Source organism: Nilaparvata lugens, chromosome 13, assembly GCF_014356525.2.
Source record: "Nilaparvata lugens isolate BPH chromosome 13, ASM1435652v1, whole genome shotgun sequence".
NCBI classification, from domain to species: domain Eukaryota; kingdom Metazoa; phylum Arthropoda; class Insecta; order Hemiptera; family Delphacidae; genus Nilaparvata; species Nilaparvata lugens.
This window is the reverse complement of record NC_052516.1, coordinates 2757806-2775459: the sequence shown is the minus strand read 5'-3', so window position 1 is coordinate 2775459 and position 17654 is coordinate 2757806. Positions and strand designations below refer to the sequence as shown.

The following is a 17654-nucleotide window of genomic DNA, read 5'->3' as shown; positions in this document are numbered from 1 at the left end:
AAAAATGAGAGGCTCTAGGCAGTCGGTGGTAAGGACGGGACCTGGAAACATCTACAGCAGATCAACCAGCCCGACTTCTCCCTACTGAGAGGGTCTCCCATTTGGGTAGAGTGAGTGCCAAATTAATTATATTATTTTTATCTGAGGGTATATCTTGTCAATATTATTTGAAATCATATTTTATCTTTTGAAAATAATTCTTTTTAAATTATCAATAAATATTATAGTATTCATTCTACATTTAATTATTTTACAATTAAAACCTTTCTCATGAGATAAAGAGTAAGATCCAAATTTAACCTCTCGTTAGCCAAGCGATATTTAACCCCTCATTTATTTGATCAGTACATCTTATTTATCAATTATAATATAACAGCATTATCTTTTATTAATTTCTGTATCCAACTCCTAGAGAGTTAGGACCGGTAATTCTTGTTGAATACAATCAATATTAATTATTTTGTTACAAATTTTAAATTACATCATAAATCAAATTAGTTCAACCAACAATTAATCAATTCCATTACATGGTGGAGGCGCCGGGTAGATGGGAACAATATTAGTGCCTTCTGCTCGAAAAGGCTTAGAACACGCGAAGAGCCAGGCTGCTCCAGTTAACGTCAAGTTCAAGCCGGCAAGCGCGGCGTTCTGTTTGATGAGGTCTGGTGGCGTTGGCAATGTTTGGATGTGTGCGTTTCTTCGTAGTGCTGTTGACTGCTGATTTTTGTTTATTTGCTGCTCGTTCTGTGCAAGCAAAACTTGGTACGGCCAATTTGGGTTGATTTCTTGGATTTTTCGTGCTGCAGATGGTGATTTAGATATTTTGTTGAAGGTGTCCTGGGGATTGACGTATGGGAAAAGGTTTTGTCAAGAAGATCAATGGAGGTGAATACGAGCAAAAGCAAGATTATGAGGGTAGCGGTGGGAGAGAGAGAGAGCTGTGGAATAACATGCAAAGGAAAGGCCCTGGATGAGGTAGACCAGTACGAGTATCTGGGAGCAATTATCTGTGCAGATGGAAAACTAGATAGAGAAATTGCAGAGTGAAAAAAGCAATGAATGTATATTTCCAGCTGAACAGCACCGTGGTTGGCAAAAGAGAGTTAAATATGACGACAAAGAAAAGAATATTTAATTGTGTGTTTGCTCCAACTCTCATTTATGGCAGTGAAAGCTGGGTAACCCTCAAGAAACACTCGAGTAAGGTTACTGCAGCAGAAATGAGGTACCACAGAAGAGCAATAGGAAAGACAAGACATGATAGATGGCGAAATGAGAGAGTGAGAGGAGAAGTGGGAAGAAGAGCACTGATGGAAGACATAAAAGAAAGGCAACTCAAATGGTTTGGACACCTCACTAGAATGCAAGAATGTCGCCCAGTAAAGGAAGTGGTGGAGGCTAGGAGGGAAGGAAAGAGACGGAGAGGTAGACCTAGGATGAACTGGGAAGGCTATCTGGAGGAATTGGGGAGGGAGAGAGGCAAGACAATGAGAGATATGAGAAGAATGGCTGAGGATAGGACTGCATGGAGGAGATGGACCGAGGCTGGTACCCCTACGCTGTAACGGCAGAGGGGGTCAAGAAAAAGAAGAAGAAGAAGAAGAAGTGTCCTGGATTGAGAGACCTATTGCTCTTGTGGAAATTGGAATGGGACAATCGACAGTTGATTCAGATATCTCTTGGTCTATGATTTCTTCTTCTAATCCCGAGAACAATTCTCTGGTCCATTGATCTGTGAATTCTTGCATCACTTTGGCTCCGATCTTAGCTCTATACTCCTCCTGCCTTAAGCGTTGCTTATCTTTACGGCTGGTGGTGGTGCAGTCAGCAAGGTTTGAATCCGCCATGGTTTTCTGAAAAAGAAAAGGTTAGCGAGTTCTCAAGAGAAAATCAATCTTGAAAAACCTTGCTGACTGCACCACCACCATTCCCATCTACCCAGCGCCGCATACCATCCCGAAAAGATACACAAGGAGCTTCAATTTATTTTTCCATAAGCAACAAATGCTTTTTGGATATTCTCAAAAGCAACGTGTTGCACCCGAAAAGATACACCAGGAGCTTTGATGAATCTTCCCATAGGCAACAGATGCTCTTCTGTATCTTCTCAAAAGCAACGTGTTGCATCCGAAAAGATACACCAGGAGCTTTGATGAATCTTCCCATAGGCAACAGATGCTCTTCTGTATCTTCTCAAAAGCAACGTGTTGCACCCGAAAAGATACACCAGGAGCTTTGATGAATCTTTCCATAAGCAACAAATGCTTTTTGGAGATTCTCAAAAGCAACGTGTTGCACCCGAAAAGATACACCAGGAGCTTTGATGAATCTTTCCATAAGCAACAAATGCTTTTTGGAGATTCTCAAAAGCAACGTGTTGCACCCGAAAAGATACACCAGGAGCTTTGATGAATCTTCCTATAGGCAACAGATGCTCTTCTTTATCTTCTCAAAAGCAACGTGTTGCATCCGAAAAGATACACCAGGAGCTTTAATATATCTTCCCATAAGCAACAGACGCTCTTTTGTATATTCTCAAAAGCAACGTGTTGCATCCGAAAAGATACACAAGGAGCTTCAATGTATCTTCCCATAAGCAGAATATGCTCTTTTGTATCTTCTCAAAAGCAAAGTGTTGCAATCCAAAAAGATACCCCAGGAGCTTTAGATGCTCTTTTGTATCTTCCCAAAAGCAACGTATTGCATCAGAAAAAAAACACAATGTGCTTTAATGTATCTTCCCATAAGCAACAGATGCTCTTTTGTATCTTCTCAAAAGCAACGTGTTGCATCCGAAAAGATACACCAGGAGCTTTGATGTATCTTCCCATATTTAAGCAACAGATGCTCTTTTGTAAATTCTCAAAAGCAACGTGTTGCATACGAAAAGATACACAAGGAGCTTTTTGGAGATACAACACTGACTATCAGCTGACATTTGTTCAACATGCTCTTTCCATTGTTGGTGATACGTTGCAACTTTCTCATTCATGAAGAACCTCTGTGTGTAGGGAGCTTCCTCCATCAAGGGATCTAGGGGCCTCAGAAGCCTGATGTTTTTGCAAAGCTGTGAATACTTGTAGTTCTGTGAACAGTAGACCTCACGCAGTATTCTCATCCACAAGTACCTGATTGAAACTATAGACCTTATGGAAATACAGGAATAGACTGGCTTCTCCACACATCTGTGTAATCACTTGTCAGCTGATTTATAATGAATAATTCTATAGTCTGATTTTTACCCTAATATTGGCGTATGAAGGAGGCTCCTTTTTCCTTTTATATTATCCTTGAAATGCAAAATTTCCAAAAACCTTGTATATACGTCGACGCGCAATTAAAAAACATAATTTTCCTATCCCGTACGTGTATAAGCCAGTTTTTCCATTATTACAGTAAAGATAACTTCTTCAACTTGGTACACTAACATAATAAAGAGACAGAACACAAATCTTGTTTAGAAACCTTCCTTAACTTAATGCCAAACTTACAAAATTGGACTGGATATTAATTTAGCCACCATCTGTTCGAAGAGAAAGTCTCAACTCACACTTATGCGACTCAGGTCGAGAAGAGACTGCGACTCTAGTCTCTTCTCGACGCAGCATGTGTTTTCAAATAGTGACGTCGCGGAGACTAGAATCGACTGGTCAGAGTGTCACAATTTGGAAACACATACTGCGTCGAGAAGAGACTAGAGTCGCGTAAGTGTCGAGAAGTAATCGTCGAGAAGAGACTAGAGTCGCAGTCTCTTCTCGATTTGAGTCGCGTGTGAGTTGAGACTTTCTCTTCGAAACAGATGGTAACTAAATTAATAACCAGTCCAATTTTGTAAGGTTGGCATTAAGTTAAGGAAGGTTTCTAAACAAGATTTTGTGCTCTGTCACTTTATAATGATAGTACCAAGTTGAAGAACTTATCTATACTGTAATAAAGGTAAAAACTGGCTTATACACGTACGGGATAGGAAAATTATGTTTGACGCATCATCACGTCTAAACTACTGGACTGGAATTAACTTGAAATTCTGTATATAATTAACCAAGGATGTCTCTAGGCCTACTTCAAAATCTTCATGATTCCATTCTCTCTAGATTATAGTTCTATTATTAACATATGGTATGTACGTTTCAATAATAATATATTCATGTCCCATGAATGAAATTTGAAAATTAATTCTAAAAAGCATAAAAGGAAAATTGAAATTTGGGCTTCGAGGTGCACAAGATTGAAATTTTTTAGAATCGATGTGCAAAATTTTGATATCTAAATCATTCCCGTTTTTCCGGTATGCAATCCACAAGTAAACATGTTTTGATGCAAACAAACGAGACCCTACTCTCTCTCACTCTCTCTCTCTCTTAACTTTCAATAGTCAACTGGTTTTCTTTGTAATACTTATACTGTATTTTGTTTATTTGAATACTGTTGTATATTGTTTATTTGTTTTGTATTGTACTGTTGTTTAGTGCAACGGGTCTATCGAGACCTAGCACGTCATAATATATTAATATAATGTTATTCAATGAATAACAGCTGTGCTTAGTGAGAAAAGTTGTGTGTAGTTTTGGGTTCAAAATTTTATAAGATAACTTGATTAATCCAATATGAAGTGATAATTAAGTGTTATATTCAAATATAGTTTGGTGTTCTAATTTCTCTAAATTCAAAATGTTTAGCTTATATATATTTTTGGACGAAAATTGAACTTGAACGTTTTACAGTAGAAACATAACCTATTTTTTGTACATTTTATTAATTTATCAAAATTTGGGAATGGAATAGATTTGGGCCAAGCCTGCTGTTCCTTCCTAATCATATTTATATAATTTGTGATTCTGTCCACGAATAGAAAAATAAATAATAAAATCAATCAATCAACCTTATTATATACATAGCCTACGGTAGGCCAATCTTTTACAATTGTAGCTTACCTTATCTTTCTTCTCCTTCTTCTCTCCTTGTGCTTTGGCTCTCTCTTCCTCCTTTGCCTTCTCTTGTTGAAGGCGTTCCAAGCGACGCTGCTCGGCCAAAGTGAATGATTTGCGTTCTGATTTTGTGAGCCCGTTTTTCGCCAGCTGTCGCATCACTGGTTTATCCAGGATTTTCTGCTGAATAACGTCCAGCGGCGACACAACGTTCTAAAACATATATAGATTGATAAGTAACAAAATACATTTCAATTATCTAAAAATAATGTGATTGTGCTATGTGTTGAGAACCTTCCCAAGGTTGCTATTTTACTTTCCTTGTCCTATAGGTAAGGAAAGTATTGCTTTCCGAAAAAAATTAAGGTACCCCAATTTCTAAATTTCTAGAAAATTAATTAACAATAATAGCTTAACTAACTTTAATTTCCCGTACTCTTCATTTTGCATCCACTATTTTTCCCTGCACATAATTTTTTATTCAGCATGAACAATTATTATTTTCCCACCTATTTTGTAGCTAGACTTGCTTCAGTTCTCAATACATTTTTTACTTTCCTTGCCCTATTACCAAAGGTGAGGAAAGTATTGCTTTCCAAAAAAAAAAATTAAGGTACCCCAATTTTGAAATTAGGAACTTAAGGTCCTTACAGTATAAGGATCCGACACGAACAATTTCGATTAAATGCGATTCAAGATGGCGGCTAAAATGGCGAAAATGTTGTCAAAAGCAGGGTTTTTCGAGATTATCTCGAAAACGGCTCCAACGATTTTGATCAAATTTATACCTAAAATAGTCATTGGCATTGAGCTCTATCAACTGCCACAAGTCACATATATTATCTGTAAAAATTCCAGGAGCTCCGCCCCATCTATGCAAAGTTTGATTTTAGATTCCAAATTATCAGGCTTCAGATACAATTTAAACAAAAAATTCCAAGTGGAAAAGATTAAGCATGAAAATCTCTACAATTTATGCTCAATAAATAAATAACATTTTCACCTAGAATTTAAAATTAGCTCGAAATTCGGGAAAATGATATTATTTCAATTGCAAATTGTTGGCAACTGTTGATTCTATTAAATCATTCACTATGAAGAGATAGCAGACTTCGTGTGTCTCCAGCGTTATTGTCCTGTCACCAGCTGGCTTGGATCTTTGAATAGTAGACTTGAGATGCGCGTGTACACTAGCGTCAGGTGATAAATTTTCATAACGGCAAGGAAAGTTGTGTGAGTGCTCCACACCAGATTTTTTTGTATATATTACGAGGTGACTATGATGTCTATTAACGTTTATTGTTATATTTTAAAATTTTTTATTGAATTGTTGACTATGTCTTGCATTTTTGTTAAAGTGTTCTGACAATAAATGAATCTTGAAGGCTCAAATTATGTACTGAGACTAGGGTGTCCCTGTATATGATCAATTATTCTAGGAGCTATGATATGATAATAATTGAGACTATAATTATTAAGCCCTAACTGCAGACACGTAAGATGACAAAAAATGAGTTGCTTACCTGTACTGCAGGGACATCATCCCAGTCCTCGATAGAATCAGGGACTTCAACATGAATGGGAACTGCATTTGTTACCGGGCAGGTGGAAACCCCTACTCTCTGGGTAAAATGTTCCCAGTTTCTACGATAGGTGCAGTTCGCCTCATGATGCTAAAACGGAAAGATACAATGTTAAATGATACAAAGATACAATGTTAAATGATACAAAGATACAACGTTACATGATACAAAGATACAATGTTAAATGATACAAAGATACAATGTTAAATGATACAAAGATACAACGTTACATGATACAAAGATACAATGTTAAATGATACAAAGATACAACGTTACATGATACAAAAATACAAACACAGAACTGCCAGTTCCTACGGTAGGTGCAAATTCATATTAACTTCCCAATTGAGATAAACTCCTCAAACTTCCACTCTATTCTTATTGAATGAAAACGACTAAGAAATTGTCAAAAAACCACTGATTTATTGATAATTAGAGAGACCGGTTTCGGTTATTACACCATTGTCAATCTCTGATAAACTAAATAAAAATAATAATTCTGATAATGGTTATTCTGTCACAAGTAATGGCCCATGTTTTACTTGACGAGCAGTAGTTTGGCAAGCATTACTTGACAGATGCATACTACCTTGTTTGAAGCACAAGGCACAGTATCAATCAAATAGGGTTGTTTATATCATAAGTTCAGTGTGATAATTGATTCAAATTCTTGAACAACATTGTTGGGTTGTGATGGAGCTGGTTGCAACCCAACATGTCTGCTTTGAATCCTCCAATATTTCAATTTAAAATTATTCATAAATATTAGTGATGAAAGTGTAAATGGATATAGTGTACTGAATCACCCTTTATCATGTAAGACTGTAAATTAGGGTATTTTATGTTAACCTTGTATTCTTTTCTTGCTTCCCCTACTATTCTACTTATAACTATTCTTACTTTCTTTATTAATCTTCTTTTTCCTTACTTTCTTTATGAATCTTCTTTTTTCTCTAGCATTCTAGTAGTCTAGATTTCTAAAACCTTAGTTTATCAGAGATTGACAATGGTGTAATAACCGAAACCGGTCTTTCTAATTATCAATAAATCAGTGGTTTTTTGACAATTTCTTAGTCTTTTTCATTCAATATGAATAATTACCACAATATCAACTTCTCAACTACACAAAAAGTTCCACTCTATTCCTTGAGTGAAGAGATCAGTCGTTTTATTTGTCTCTTTGACATGCCATCTCGATAGTTTGTGTAAATTTTATGAACGTTTGTGTTTTTTAATTTCTTTTGACGAAATCTATCCAGTGTAAAGACTGGTCATGGATGGAAAGAAAATTAAATTGAATTTTCTAGTTTCATTTTGGCTATTAGACCTAATCATCTCTCCATTTTTAATAAACGTTTGTATTGTAGGCCTATTATGATTCATACCCTTATCATCACCAAGGCTTAAAATACTTGTAGAAAGTTGCCTTTAATTGTAAATAAATGAATTTGAAACATAACACTCTAAAATACTATGATATATCTTCTAATGCTATCTCTTCTCTAAGATACTACACATAAGGCTTGGCCACAAGTTAAATGAATTTGAAACATAAACACTCTATAATACCATGGGATATTATCTTCCAATGCTATATTTTTTCTCTATGAAACCACACATAAGGCTTGTCCACAAGTTGGTAAGTCAGGGAATCAAATCAAATCAATTTATTGCCACAGACAAACACTTTACAATTTGTATCGGTCACTTCAATATTACAAAATATATTAGAGATCATAAAACAATAGCAATTACCTAAAAACCTAGATAGACTCCATGTTAAAAATGTTGAAATATTCATCTACACTATAAAAATAATGTTTTATAAAAAATTCTGATTCTTAGTTTAACTTCCCTGAGTGTCAGACCTCGAACATTTGGTGGTAAATGGTTATAAAACTTTATTGAAAAGGCCTTAAAACTCATATGACTAGATCTGTAAGAGCAGTAATCATTCCTCAGATTCGATTTATTCCTTGTGTTATAAGAATGAATGTTGTCATGAGTTGAGAATAAATGAAGATTTGACTTTACAAAAATCAGAAAATTAAACATAAAAATACAAGGTAAGCTCATTACTCCCATGACATTAAACTCCCATGGGTTGGTAGCACTGGGCTACACACTTAAGTCAATGAAATTTTAGGCTCCCAAATTTTTCGAATTTAAACATTTGTTGTGTCGAGTATTTACATAGTGAGTATTCAAGTGATATTTTCAAGTGCACAGTTACCTGGTATGTATATCCAATTTACAGAATAGTGAGTTGTATTAATGTACACTGTTCAACATACACACGCTTCCTTTCGCACAATAGTCTCCATTTTGTCTACCGGCACTTTCCTGTAATTATGCTTTCTTGTTGACAATAATTCACCCTGACTTTGTGTTTGTGACTGCTGGCTATCGACATTGAGGCTACGTAGTAGGCCTATCACTGATAGTAGTTCGAGCAGCCGACAGGTATTTCTTATCAGAGTGCTGTTATCAGGACCAAACACAGCTGATCAGTTGCTTATGTTTTGCCGCCATCGTTTTGAGATTTCGTTTCATTCATTATCCTTCCTCTCTTTTTGTACGATAGAAAAACCTATGTACTCAGGAGCTTCCTATAATGTTTTCCAGCCTTGTTTGCTCTCTTGGCGATTCCTATAATACTCCTATCTGACCTTTCCAAACATCGAATAAACGACGCAATCTCGTTCTTCATTATTCATTGATATATTCTCTACTACGACTGTTGAATATTCAATCTTACGAAATGTTAACCAGAAGAAATCGAAATGAACTGTTGAAATTGTCAGATGTGGACTGCATGCATCTGAGTGATGGACTGATGAATGAGGAAGTTGTGCAGTTGGCTGTTCAAATACATGGAGCACTGGGTGTCATATCTTCCAATTATTCTAATGATGCAATTGTGGAAATTGTCCCTCATCTTATCAGTACTCTGAATCGACTAGATGCCTGCCTAAAAGTAAATGACGACCTTCAAGGAATCTTAAGTGATATTTCAACCGAGAATTCTCAATTAAAAAGAATTTAGATATTGAAAAGCAAAGAAGAATCGATTGTTTTGAAGAGTCATTAAACATGGAAGAACAAACTGATCAGGAGATACAACGATTAAAAAAACAAGTCAATGATTTATTGGAAAATAGAGAAAAACTTGAATTCAGTGCTGGAGTGGAAGTTAGGTCTTTTGCCCATATGTCAACACAGACTAAATCAAAAATGACATGTTCAGACTGCTCTAGACTCCATGAAAATTAAGAATTAAGCAGATGGAACTTATGGAGGTGAGACAACGTCGGTGGGAGGATCGGATTGAGCTGGAGGAGGGAGCGAAGATGTCTTCAATAAATAATAGGCTTAATAAATCTCCATACGAGAAGCGATCAGACAACATTGTCGAAAACTCAACAACTGTTTTATCAATTAGTAAAGCTCCAAATCCATCAAATATTGAACAAACTAGATTGAATTCAAAGGGAATTGTCAAGAAAAATAAGGAGACTGGAAAAATAAAAATTGTTGCTGACAGTCATGGCAGACGTTTGGTGAAGCTGGTGGCTGATGCGTCCGACGGTGCCGTAGAAGGTGTCATCAAACCGGGGGCCACATTCGATCAAGTAGCATCCAGCTGTACCCAGGAGGGTTCATCCCTATCCAACAAGGACCTCATTGTTATCATCGGTGGAACCAACGACATGCATAAGGATCGATCTGGCGACTTTCTAACTTCATTGAGGAATCAGCTGCAGGGTTTAATGCACACTAATGTATTGTTAATGAACATTCCATATCGTTATGATCTTCCTAAAAATTCTTCTATTAATTGTACTATTAAGAATACCAATCAATCCATTCGTAAGCTTTGCGGTGGTTTTTCAAATGTTAAGGTCTTGAATGTTGAAGACATTGGCCGTCGTTTCCATACCCGCCATGGATTGCATTTCAGTTTCATGGGAAAGCGCTACATATCGGATTCTATAGCAAAAGCGTATCATAATTTGTCACTGGATCTTGACTCTTCTAGCACTGTAGATTATTATACTATTTCCACTGATAAACTGGCTGATAACGTTGCTGATGGTACACTACACTCACATAGACGCACTTTAAACGGACAGTAAATGACAAGGCTCAAGAGAGAGTTACTTCTCCTAATCAGACTTCTATTCATAAAAATAGATCAGTTTTTGACAAGATTTCTATATTACATCAAAATGTTCAACACCTACCATCACGATTGGAAATGTTGAAAATAAATTTACAGGAGTTGGAGCCAGAGATACTAGCTATTTCAGAGCATAAAATGTCAAGTGCTGAAACAGAAATACTAAATCTACCAAACTATCTGATAAGTTCACAATTTTCTAGACTTAACAGTACTGGGGGTGGGGTCATGATTCTAGTGCACAATAATTTTTTCTCAATATGTAAACGTGTAAATCTACCTGCTATTCAGTCAATAACGACTGAAAAAGAGTTTGAATGTTGTTTAACTGAGTTTTCACTTGATAATTTTAATTTTGTCCTGGCTTGCTTATATAGAACACCTCAGCATTGTTATTTAGATCCATTCTTAGAAAAGTTAGAAATACTTCTTGAAATTCTATGTAAAAATATAAAAAAGTTATCGTTGCAGGTGACATAAATATCAATGTTCTGGAGAAAAATAACACATATAATAAGTTCGTGAATGTACTGAAAATGCATAATATGATTTATAAAGTCAATTTCCCTACAAGAATTACTACCACATCTGAAACAGCGATAGATAACTTTATTATTACCAACATAGCTGATGATAGTTTAAAGATATCGGGTATAATCACTCATATCTCCGACCATGATGCGCAGCTGCTCGAGATCCGAGGTATGAGTGTGTTCCGCGATAAGCCAATCAGGAATTTTGTCGTAGATTTGATGACTGCCACTTAGAAGTGTTCTATAGAGAGTTAGCTCATTTAAATTGGATGGAGGTTTATCAATCACCAGTGGATGAAAAGTACAATGTCTTTATCTCGACTTTTTCACATTATTTTAATATTAATTTTCCAAAAATCCTGAGAACTATGAAAGAAACTGATAGTAGGAACGGGATAAGTCCAGAGGTCACTGATAAAAAAAGAGAATTATTAGAGTTAGAGAATTTACATAGACAAACAAAAAGAGAAGAATTAAAGATTCAAATAAAAAATAATAGAAAAGCTCTTAAACTTATGATTGTAAAGAATAAACAAAAATACTTTGATGGGAAAATTTCTAATTCTAAAAATAAGAATAAAGTAACTTGGAAAATTATAAATGCTGAGGTGGGTAAGAATGGGAAGAACAACTCAAATCTAAGTGTAATAAGCGATGGTATACACTCAACGAATCCTAGTACTGTGAGCAATATATTTAACGATTTTTTTGTTTCGGCTGTTGATAGGTTTGTTAAACCAGATATTCCCAATGGTTCTAGACCTGTAACTGTACAAAATCCACGTTGTTGTCAATCTTCATTGAGGTTTAGATTTGAACCTATTACTGAGTGTCAATTACATAAAATAGTGATGTCATTTGAGAACAAACACTCTTCTGGGCCAGATGATATCCCAATAACGGTAGTGAAACGAGTTTTACGAGCTATAATCAAGCCATTAACACACATTATAAATTCATCCCTTATAGCAGGTCAATTTCCTGATAAACTGAAGATAGCTAGAGTTCTTCCAATATTTAAAAAAGGTGACATCAAAGATCCAGGTTGCTACAGACCAATAGCGTTGTTATCAGTTTTCTCAAAATCATTGAACGTGTGGTATATATTCAATTAATGAAATACCTAGAAGCAAACCATTTATTGGATAAAGAACAGCATGGTTTCCGCTCAAAAAGTCAACAATTACAGCAATGGTGGATTTCATAGATACCATAATAAATACAATAGATAAAGGTGAGAGAATTATTGGCATATTTTTAGATATGACACGTGCATTTGATAGTGTGTCTCATAATGTTCTTTTGCGCGCATTAGAGGAATTGGGAGTACATGATAAGGAGAGGAAGTGTTCTCATCTTATTTGATTGGCAGACAGCAATTTGTTGAAGTAGAGCATACTGAGGAGAAAAACAATCATAGTTACAAATACAGTTATCGCTCTAACCTAAGAAGTTTAAAGTATGGTGTCCCTCAAGGGTCCATTTTGGGTCCCTTACTATTCCTATGTTACATCAAGGGTCTGCCTGATGTGGTTCGAGCACATGCTCTGTGTGTCTCTATGCAGATGATGCTAACATCATATTTTCAGGAAAATCGATTGAGGATGTAGAACTCTCATCTGCTGTAGGCCTGTCCTCTATTAATGAATACCTGAATAGCCGAAATCTCTTGCTGAACTCAAGTAAGTCTATTGTAGTCCCCTTTTCAACAAGGCAGAACAGGAGTGAATTGTGTCCAAGCGTAGCTATGAATAACACCCTTTTGGATTGTAAGATCAAACTAAATTTCTTGGTCTGTTAATAGATAGTAACCTTTCGTGGGAAAATCATGTTGCCAATGTTGTGAAAAAATATCCCCAGGTCTATATGCATTGCGTCAAATGTCCAGTTTATGTAGTATACAAATATTAAAATCTATATACCACTCAGTAGTACATGCACATCTATCATATGGTCTCTGCATATATGGTAGTACAAGTAAAAGTAACCTTGATAAAATTCTAAAACAGCAAAAACGAGCAATAAGAATTATGCTGAACCTCAATAGAACTGATTCTGTAAAATTAGCTTTCTCAGACCTGGAAATTTTAACAATATATGGACAATACATATATGATGTTATAGTCTTTTTCAAAAAATTTGGTGACACAAACTTGAGAAATAACACTCACGGTTATAATACAAGGTTTGGTCGTATAACAGAGAGGCACAGATTAGATCTTTTTACGAAAAAAACCATATACAGAGGTAAGAAGTGTTTTGTAAAGTTGCCAAGCAGTCTCCAAATATTAGAAGATCCAACAATGTTTGCAAAGTATCTAAGGGAATATCTGGTAAAATTGTCGCTGTATTCGTTTCAAGATAGTTTTTCTGGCATTTAATAAGGTGATTGCCGAGACGAGAGGCCACAATCACATGCGCACTGTTGAAAGGGCATGTCACCAGGTCCCTGGTGGGATCCGCCCTTTTGTTTTGCAACATTTTGCTTTCAAACTGTAACAAACACAGAAAAATAATTCAGTTTTACTAACCTCACTTTGTTTACAACATTTTAAACACCTCTAATACATTAGCCCTACAATGCATAGTGACTCCAAATGGAATCATCTCAGTTTTCAGTGCATTTCATTCAATATAAATCCAAATGGAATCATTAGGCATCACAAGACTAACTTTATATGTCTCCTTACAAGTAGTTCCTTTGGAACACACAGATAGCAGCATATACCACACTTTCAAACGGATTCCATCTGAAGTGTCATGGCCTTCTGAGTATGGGACGATCACACTTTTGAAAAATTTGTAAAAAATTAACTATTAGCTCATTTTTATTGAAAAAATATAAATAGATCAATTATTATTCCAGGTTTTTAAATAAAATAAGTATAAAATGGAGAAAAATTCTGTTCTATGTCCACACAATAAAATGTTTATGATTCTTTCTGGAGTCATTGCGTGGATGGGACCTATAGACCTAACCTCTAACATAACCTATATCGCTAGTTTTGGCTTATGTTTATGCGGTTTTTGGGCGTGTGATCGTTATTGTATTGTTGTTTAGGAAGATTAAATTAAAAAATTAATTTATATTTATCTTATGCATCTCTTGAAGGATGGATGAAGAAATCGTGTAGCCTATGTAGTGAACAATGATAGTAGTTTACAAGAAATTACCGAAGAAATATTATTTGCTCTTCCTATTCTATCAGACAGTGAGGATGAAGATTTGGATGAGAATAAGCTATCTCTACCAGGTGTTCAGTGGTCTAATATCTGGCTACTGATAAGGACTTAGAGATTGTATATAAAAACTGTTTTCATTTCTATTCCACAATTTACAACATTTCAAGATTCTACAATAGACTACGTACATAGTGAGTGCTTGTATATAAAAAACTTTTTTTATTTTTATTCCACAACTGACAAGATTTTATATTTGGCTTATTGACAGAAACTGAATGCTTGTATATAATGACTATTCTACACCTGACTTAACCAGAAATGATTGATTCCACACCAGTACTGAGAACTTGTTAGAACGTAAGTAAAGTTGAAAATATTTCTCAACATACAAAATACCGGTATGTTACATTTCTATCATTATTCGAATTGCATGATCATTTCTTCATAATTTTATTCTGAATGTGAAATTTCATAATGCATTCTATTAGGCTATATAGAAAAGACTATTCCTATTCTTTTCAAAGATTTTACCTGCAATAGTAATGGCGATTTATTGCCATTTCTTATGACAGACTAATAAAAAACATCAGCATAATTTGACTACCTAATTATATATTTATTGTGATATAATAATTATTTTTATTTCAAAAATCAAAATAAGTCACCCTTTATAAGCCAAAAAACCTTATTATGAGCATCAAATATGTGTTTGAAGTATGAATGCTTTCCATGATGAAACTTGCTACTCAATGCATGATGACTACATTTGGAGTCATAACTTAAAATGCCTAAAAAGTAATTATGAAAAATGTTAGGATTTTTTTATTATTTTTATTGTTTTCAGCAATGAATTCTGAGTTAAATGATATTTTTTCCCAAAAAAAATATTATTATTTGAAAAATCAAATAATTATCAATTATTATTATTATCAAATAATTATCAGTTATTATTTGAAAAATCATGCATTGCAGGGATAAGTTAGGAAGGCTAAGGTAGGAAAACTTAGATTAGGAATATCATAATTTGATGATTTCGATAATCAAAATGGCTGCTACTTATATGTTAAATGCATATAAGATTGTGCTACTTTGTACTTAGTTTATTTTAAATAAAATAGTAAGCGCCGTTTAATTTTTGTGATTTTGTGCTCAAAATAACATACTAAATCGATCCTAGCCAAAAATTTGATGACAGGTATTTTGGCACTGGACGTACACTTACACCGAAAAATATTACAATGTAATTACATTGGATGCGTAAATTATGATTGTACAAGTGCACGCTTGGTTATGCATGATAAAGCACGCAGGTGAACCACAAAATCTGGAAAAAGCAATAGGAACACTTACGAACACTGAACGCGTGCACTTGCTGATTACGTTCAGTGTTATTAGAATTAGCATAGGCTACAGCTTGCTTATAAATATTAAGAAAATAAAAATCCCAGTACCCTTTTTTTGAAAAATGTTATCACAACATGTTTCGGACATTTATGCCATTTTCAAGTGATATCACTTAAAATGGCATAAAAACAAAGATTTCACTTCAACAAGTCTAATACCTACCTATCTACTAACCTACAAACAACACAAAATTCAAAATAATCTGGGCTATTCAATAGGTTATGTAAAATATTTGGTAAATGTTAAATACGTAGCTAAAAATTTTTTAAGTTGAGAAATGATTAATTAGACTACTTTTTATTATCATGAAAGTTGTGTTTTAGCTTGAGGTTACATAGTTACAGTAGGCTATGCAACCATATATTTCTGGACTGATAAAATAAGACGGAACCATTTAGATGAAGATATTATCAATGAATAAATTTCAAAATGATTAGAACTAATGCAATTATTAATGTAATTAAACTGTTCAATTACCTTTGAAAAATATAAAATCAAATCGAGACCAATCACTTACACTGAACGTGTGCACTTGCTGGTTACGTTCAGTGTTATTAGAATTAGACAGCATAGGCTACAGCTTGCTTAGTATGCAGTAAGTAGGCCTATAAAAATAATAAAATTCATTTAAAATACACTGCTAATAAAAATATTAGAAAAGTTGAAGAATAAATTATATAGAAAATAGTTTCAACAGTTAGCCAACGTCTGAAAGTGTAAACTACAAGTTAGGTTGGGTAAGGCTACAAGTAGCCTAACAGCTACAGTTTATGAGTCATCAATCAAATTTGAAACTTCTGGAAATTTCTCGAAAAATGATTAAACTTTTCTAATCACTATGTTAGTGTTGGAATGCTTCCAATTAATTCAACATTGATATTGAACTAAAAAGAAATTTGATTTTTCAAGTTGTAAAAACAAAGATTTCACTTCAACAAGTCTAATACCTACCTATCTACTAACCTACAAACAACACAAAATTCAAAATAATCTAGGCTATTCAGTAGGTTATGTAAAATTTTTGGTAAATGTTAAATACCTGGCTAAATTTTTTTTAAATTGAGAAATGATTGATTAGACTACTTTTTATTATCATGAAAGTTGTGTTTTAGCTTGATGTTACTTAGTTACAGTAGGCTATGTAACCATCTGTCAGGACTGATAAAATAAGACGGAACCATTTAGATAAAGATATTATCAATGAATAAATTTCAAAATGATTAGAACTAATTTAATTATTAATGTAATTAAACTGTTCAATTACCTTAGAAAAATATAAAATCAAATCCAATTAACACCACAGGGACAGTTAACGAGGTCACAGACGAGGTAGCACAGCCACAGCTTGTTGAAACTTGAAAAATGAATGAAAGTTTGATAAAAGGTAGCAATGCCTCAATAATCTTAGCGGTCAAATAATATTAAAAATCGATTAATAAATTAATGGAATAGAAAAAATACAGGCGGTATCTATTATAATATTCATGAAAAATGTGTTCTCGAATTTTTATGAAAATTGAATTATAAAAAACCACTGAGTACCGTTCTTCAGTTGCCGGAATACTGCCACGACTGAAAAGTGACACAAAATACTGTCGAAACATTTCTCCGTAGAAACGTTTGACAGCTTTGTCAGTTACTCGAAACAGATAGTTTCTCTACAGAACGACATAAAATAAAATATATATAAAACAAATTTTAATAGGATGACATTCATTTCATCTCTAATTAGCTGTTTAATTGACGTTTTTGTATCTGGAAGTATCAAAACATTTGAAATAATACCACCATTACACAGGGGCGTTCCCCAGGTGCCCCTTTCGAGTTACATCTTATAGTATTG

The 17654-nt window shown here is 34.4% G+C and overlaps 1 protein-coding gene and 1 long non-coding RNA gene across 2 annotated transcripts; both read right to left on the bottom strand.

The window, feature by feature from the left end:
• Positions 1-1204: 1204 nt before the first annotated feature.
• LOC120348755 lies at positions 1205-6605 on the bottom strand. The gene is made up of 3 exons (XM_039439577.1): positions 6452-6605; positions 4935-5141; positions 1205-1853 (listed from the first exon to the last, which is right to left on the bottom strand). Exons 2-3 carry the CDS (start codon positions 5085-5087, stop codon positions 1578-1580), a joined length of 429 nt encoding a protein of 142 aa, XP_039295511.1. The 5' UTR covers positions 5088-5141; positions 6452-6605; the 3' UTR covers positions 1205-1577.
• A 7094-nt stretch (positions 6606-13699) lies between these two features.
• On the bottom strand, positions 13700-17162 carry LOC111056248. The gene is made up of 3 exons (XR_005572702.1): positions 17076-17162; positions 16289-16416; positions 13700-13717 (listed from the first exon to the last, which is right to left on the bottom strand). It is a non-coding gene; the product is annotated as an uncharacterized LOC111056248 (long non-coding RNA).
• Between the last annotated feature and the right edge of the window lie 492 nt (positions 17163-17654).

Bases quoted from the DNA above. Each gene is read 5' to 3' on its own strand.
- LOC120348755 (XM_039439577.1), bottom strand. From the start codon at position 5,087: ATGCGACAGCTGGCGAAAAACGGGCTCACAAAATCAGAACGCAAATCA. The intron at 1,854-4,934 runs GTAAGCTACAAT...TTTCTTTTTCAG, and splicing joins AGAAGGAGAAGAAAGATAAG to AAAACCATGGCGGATTCAAA.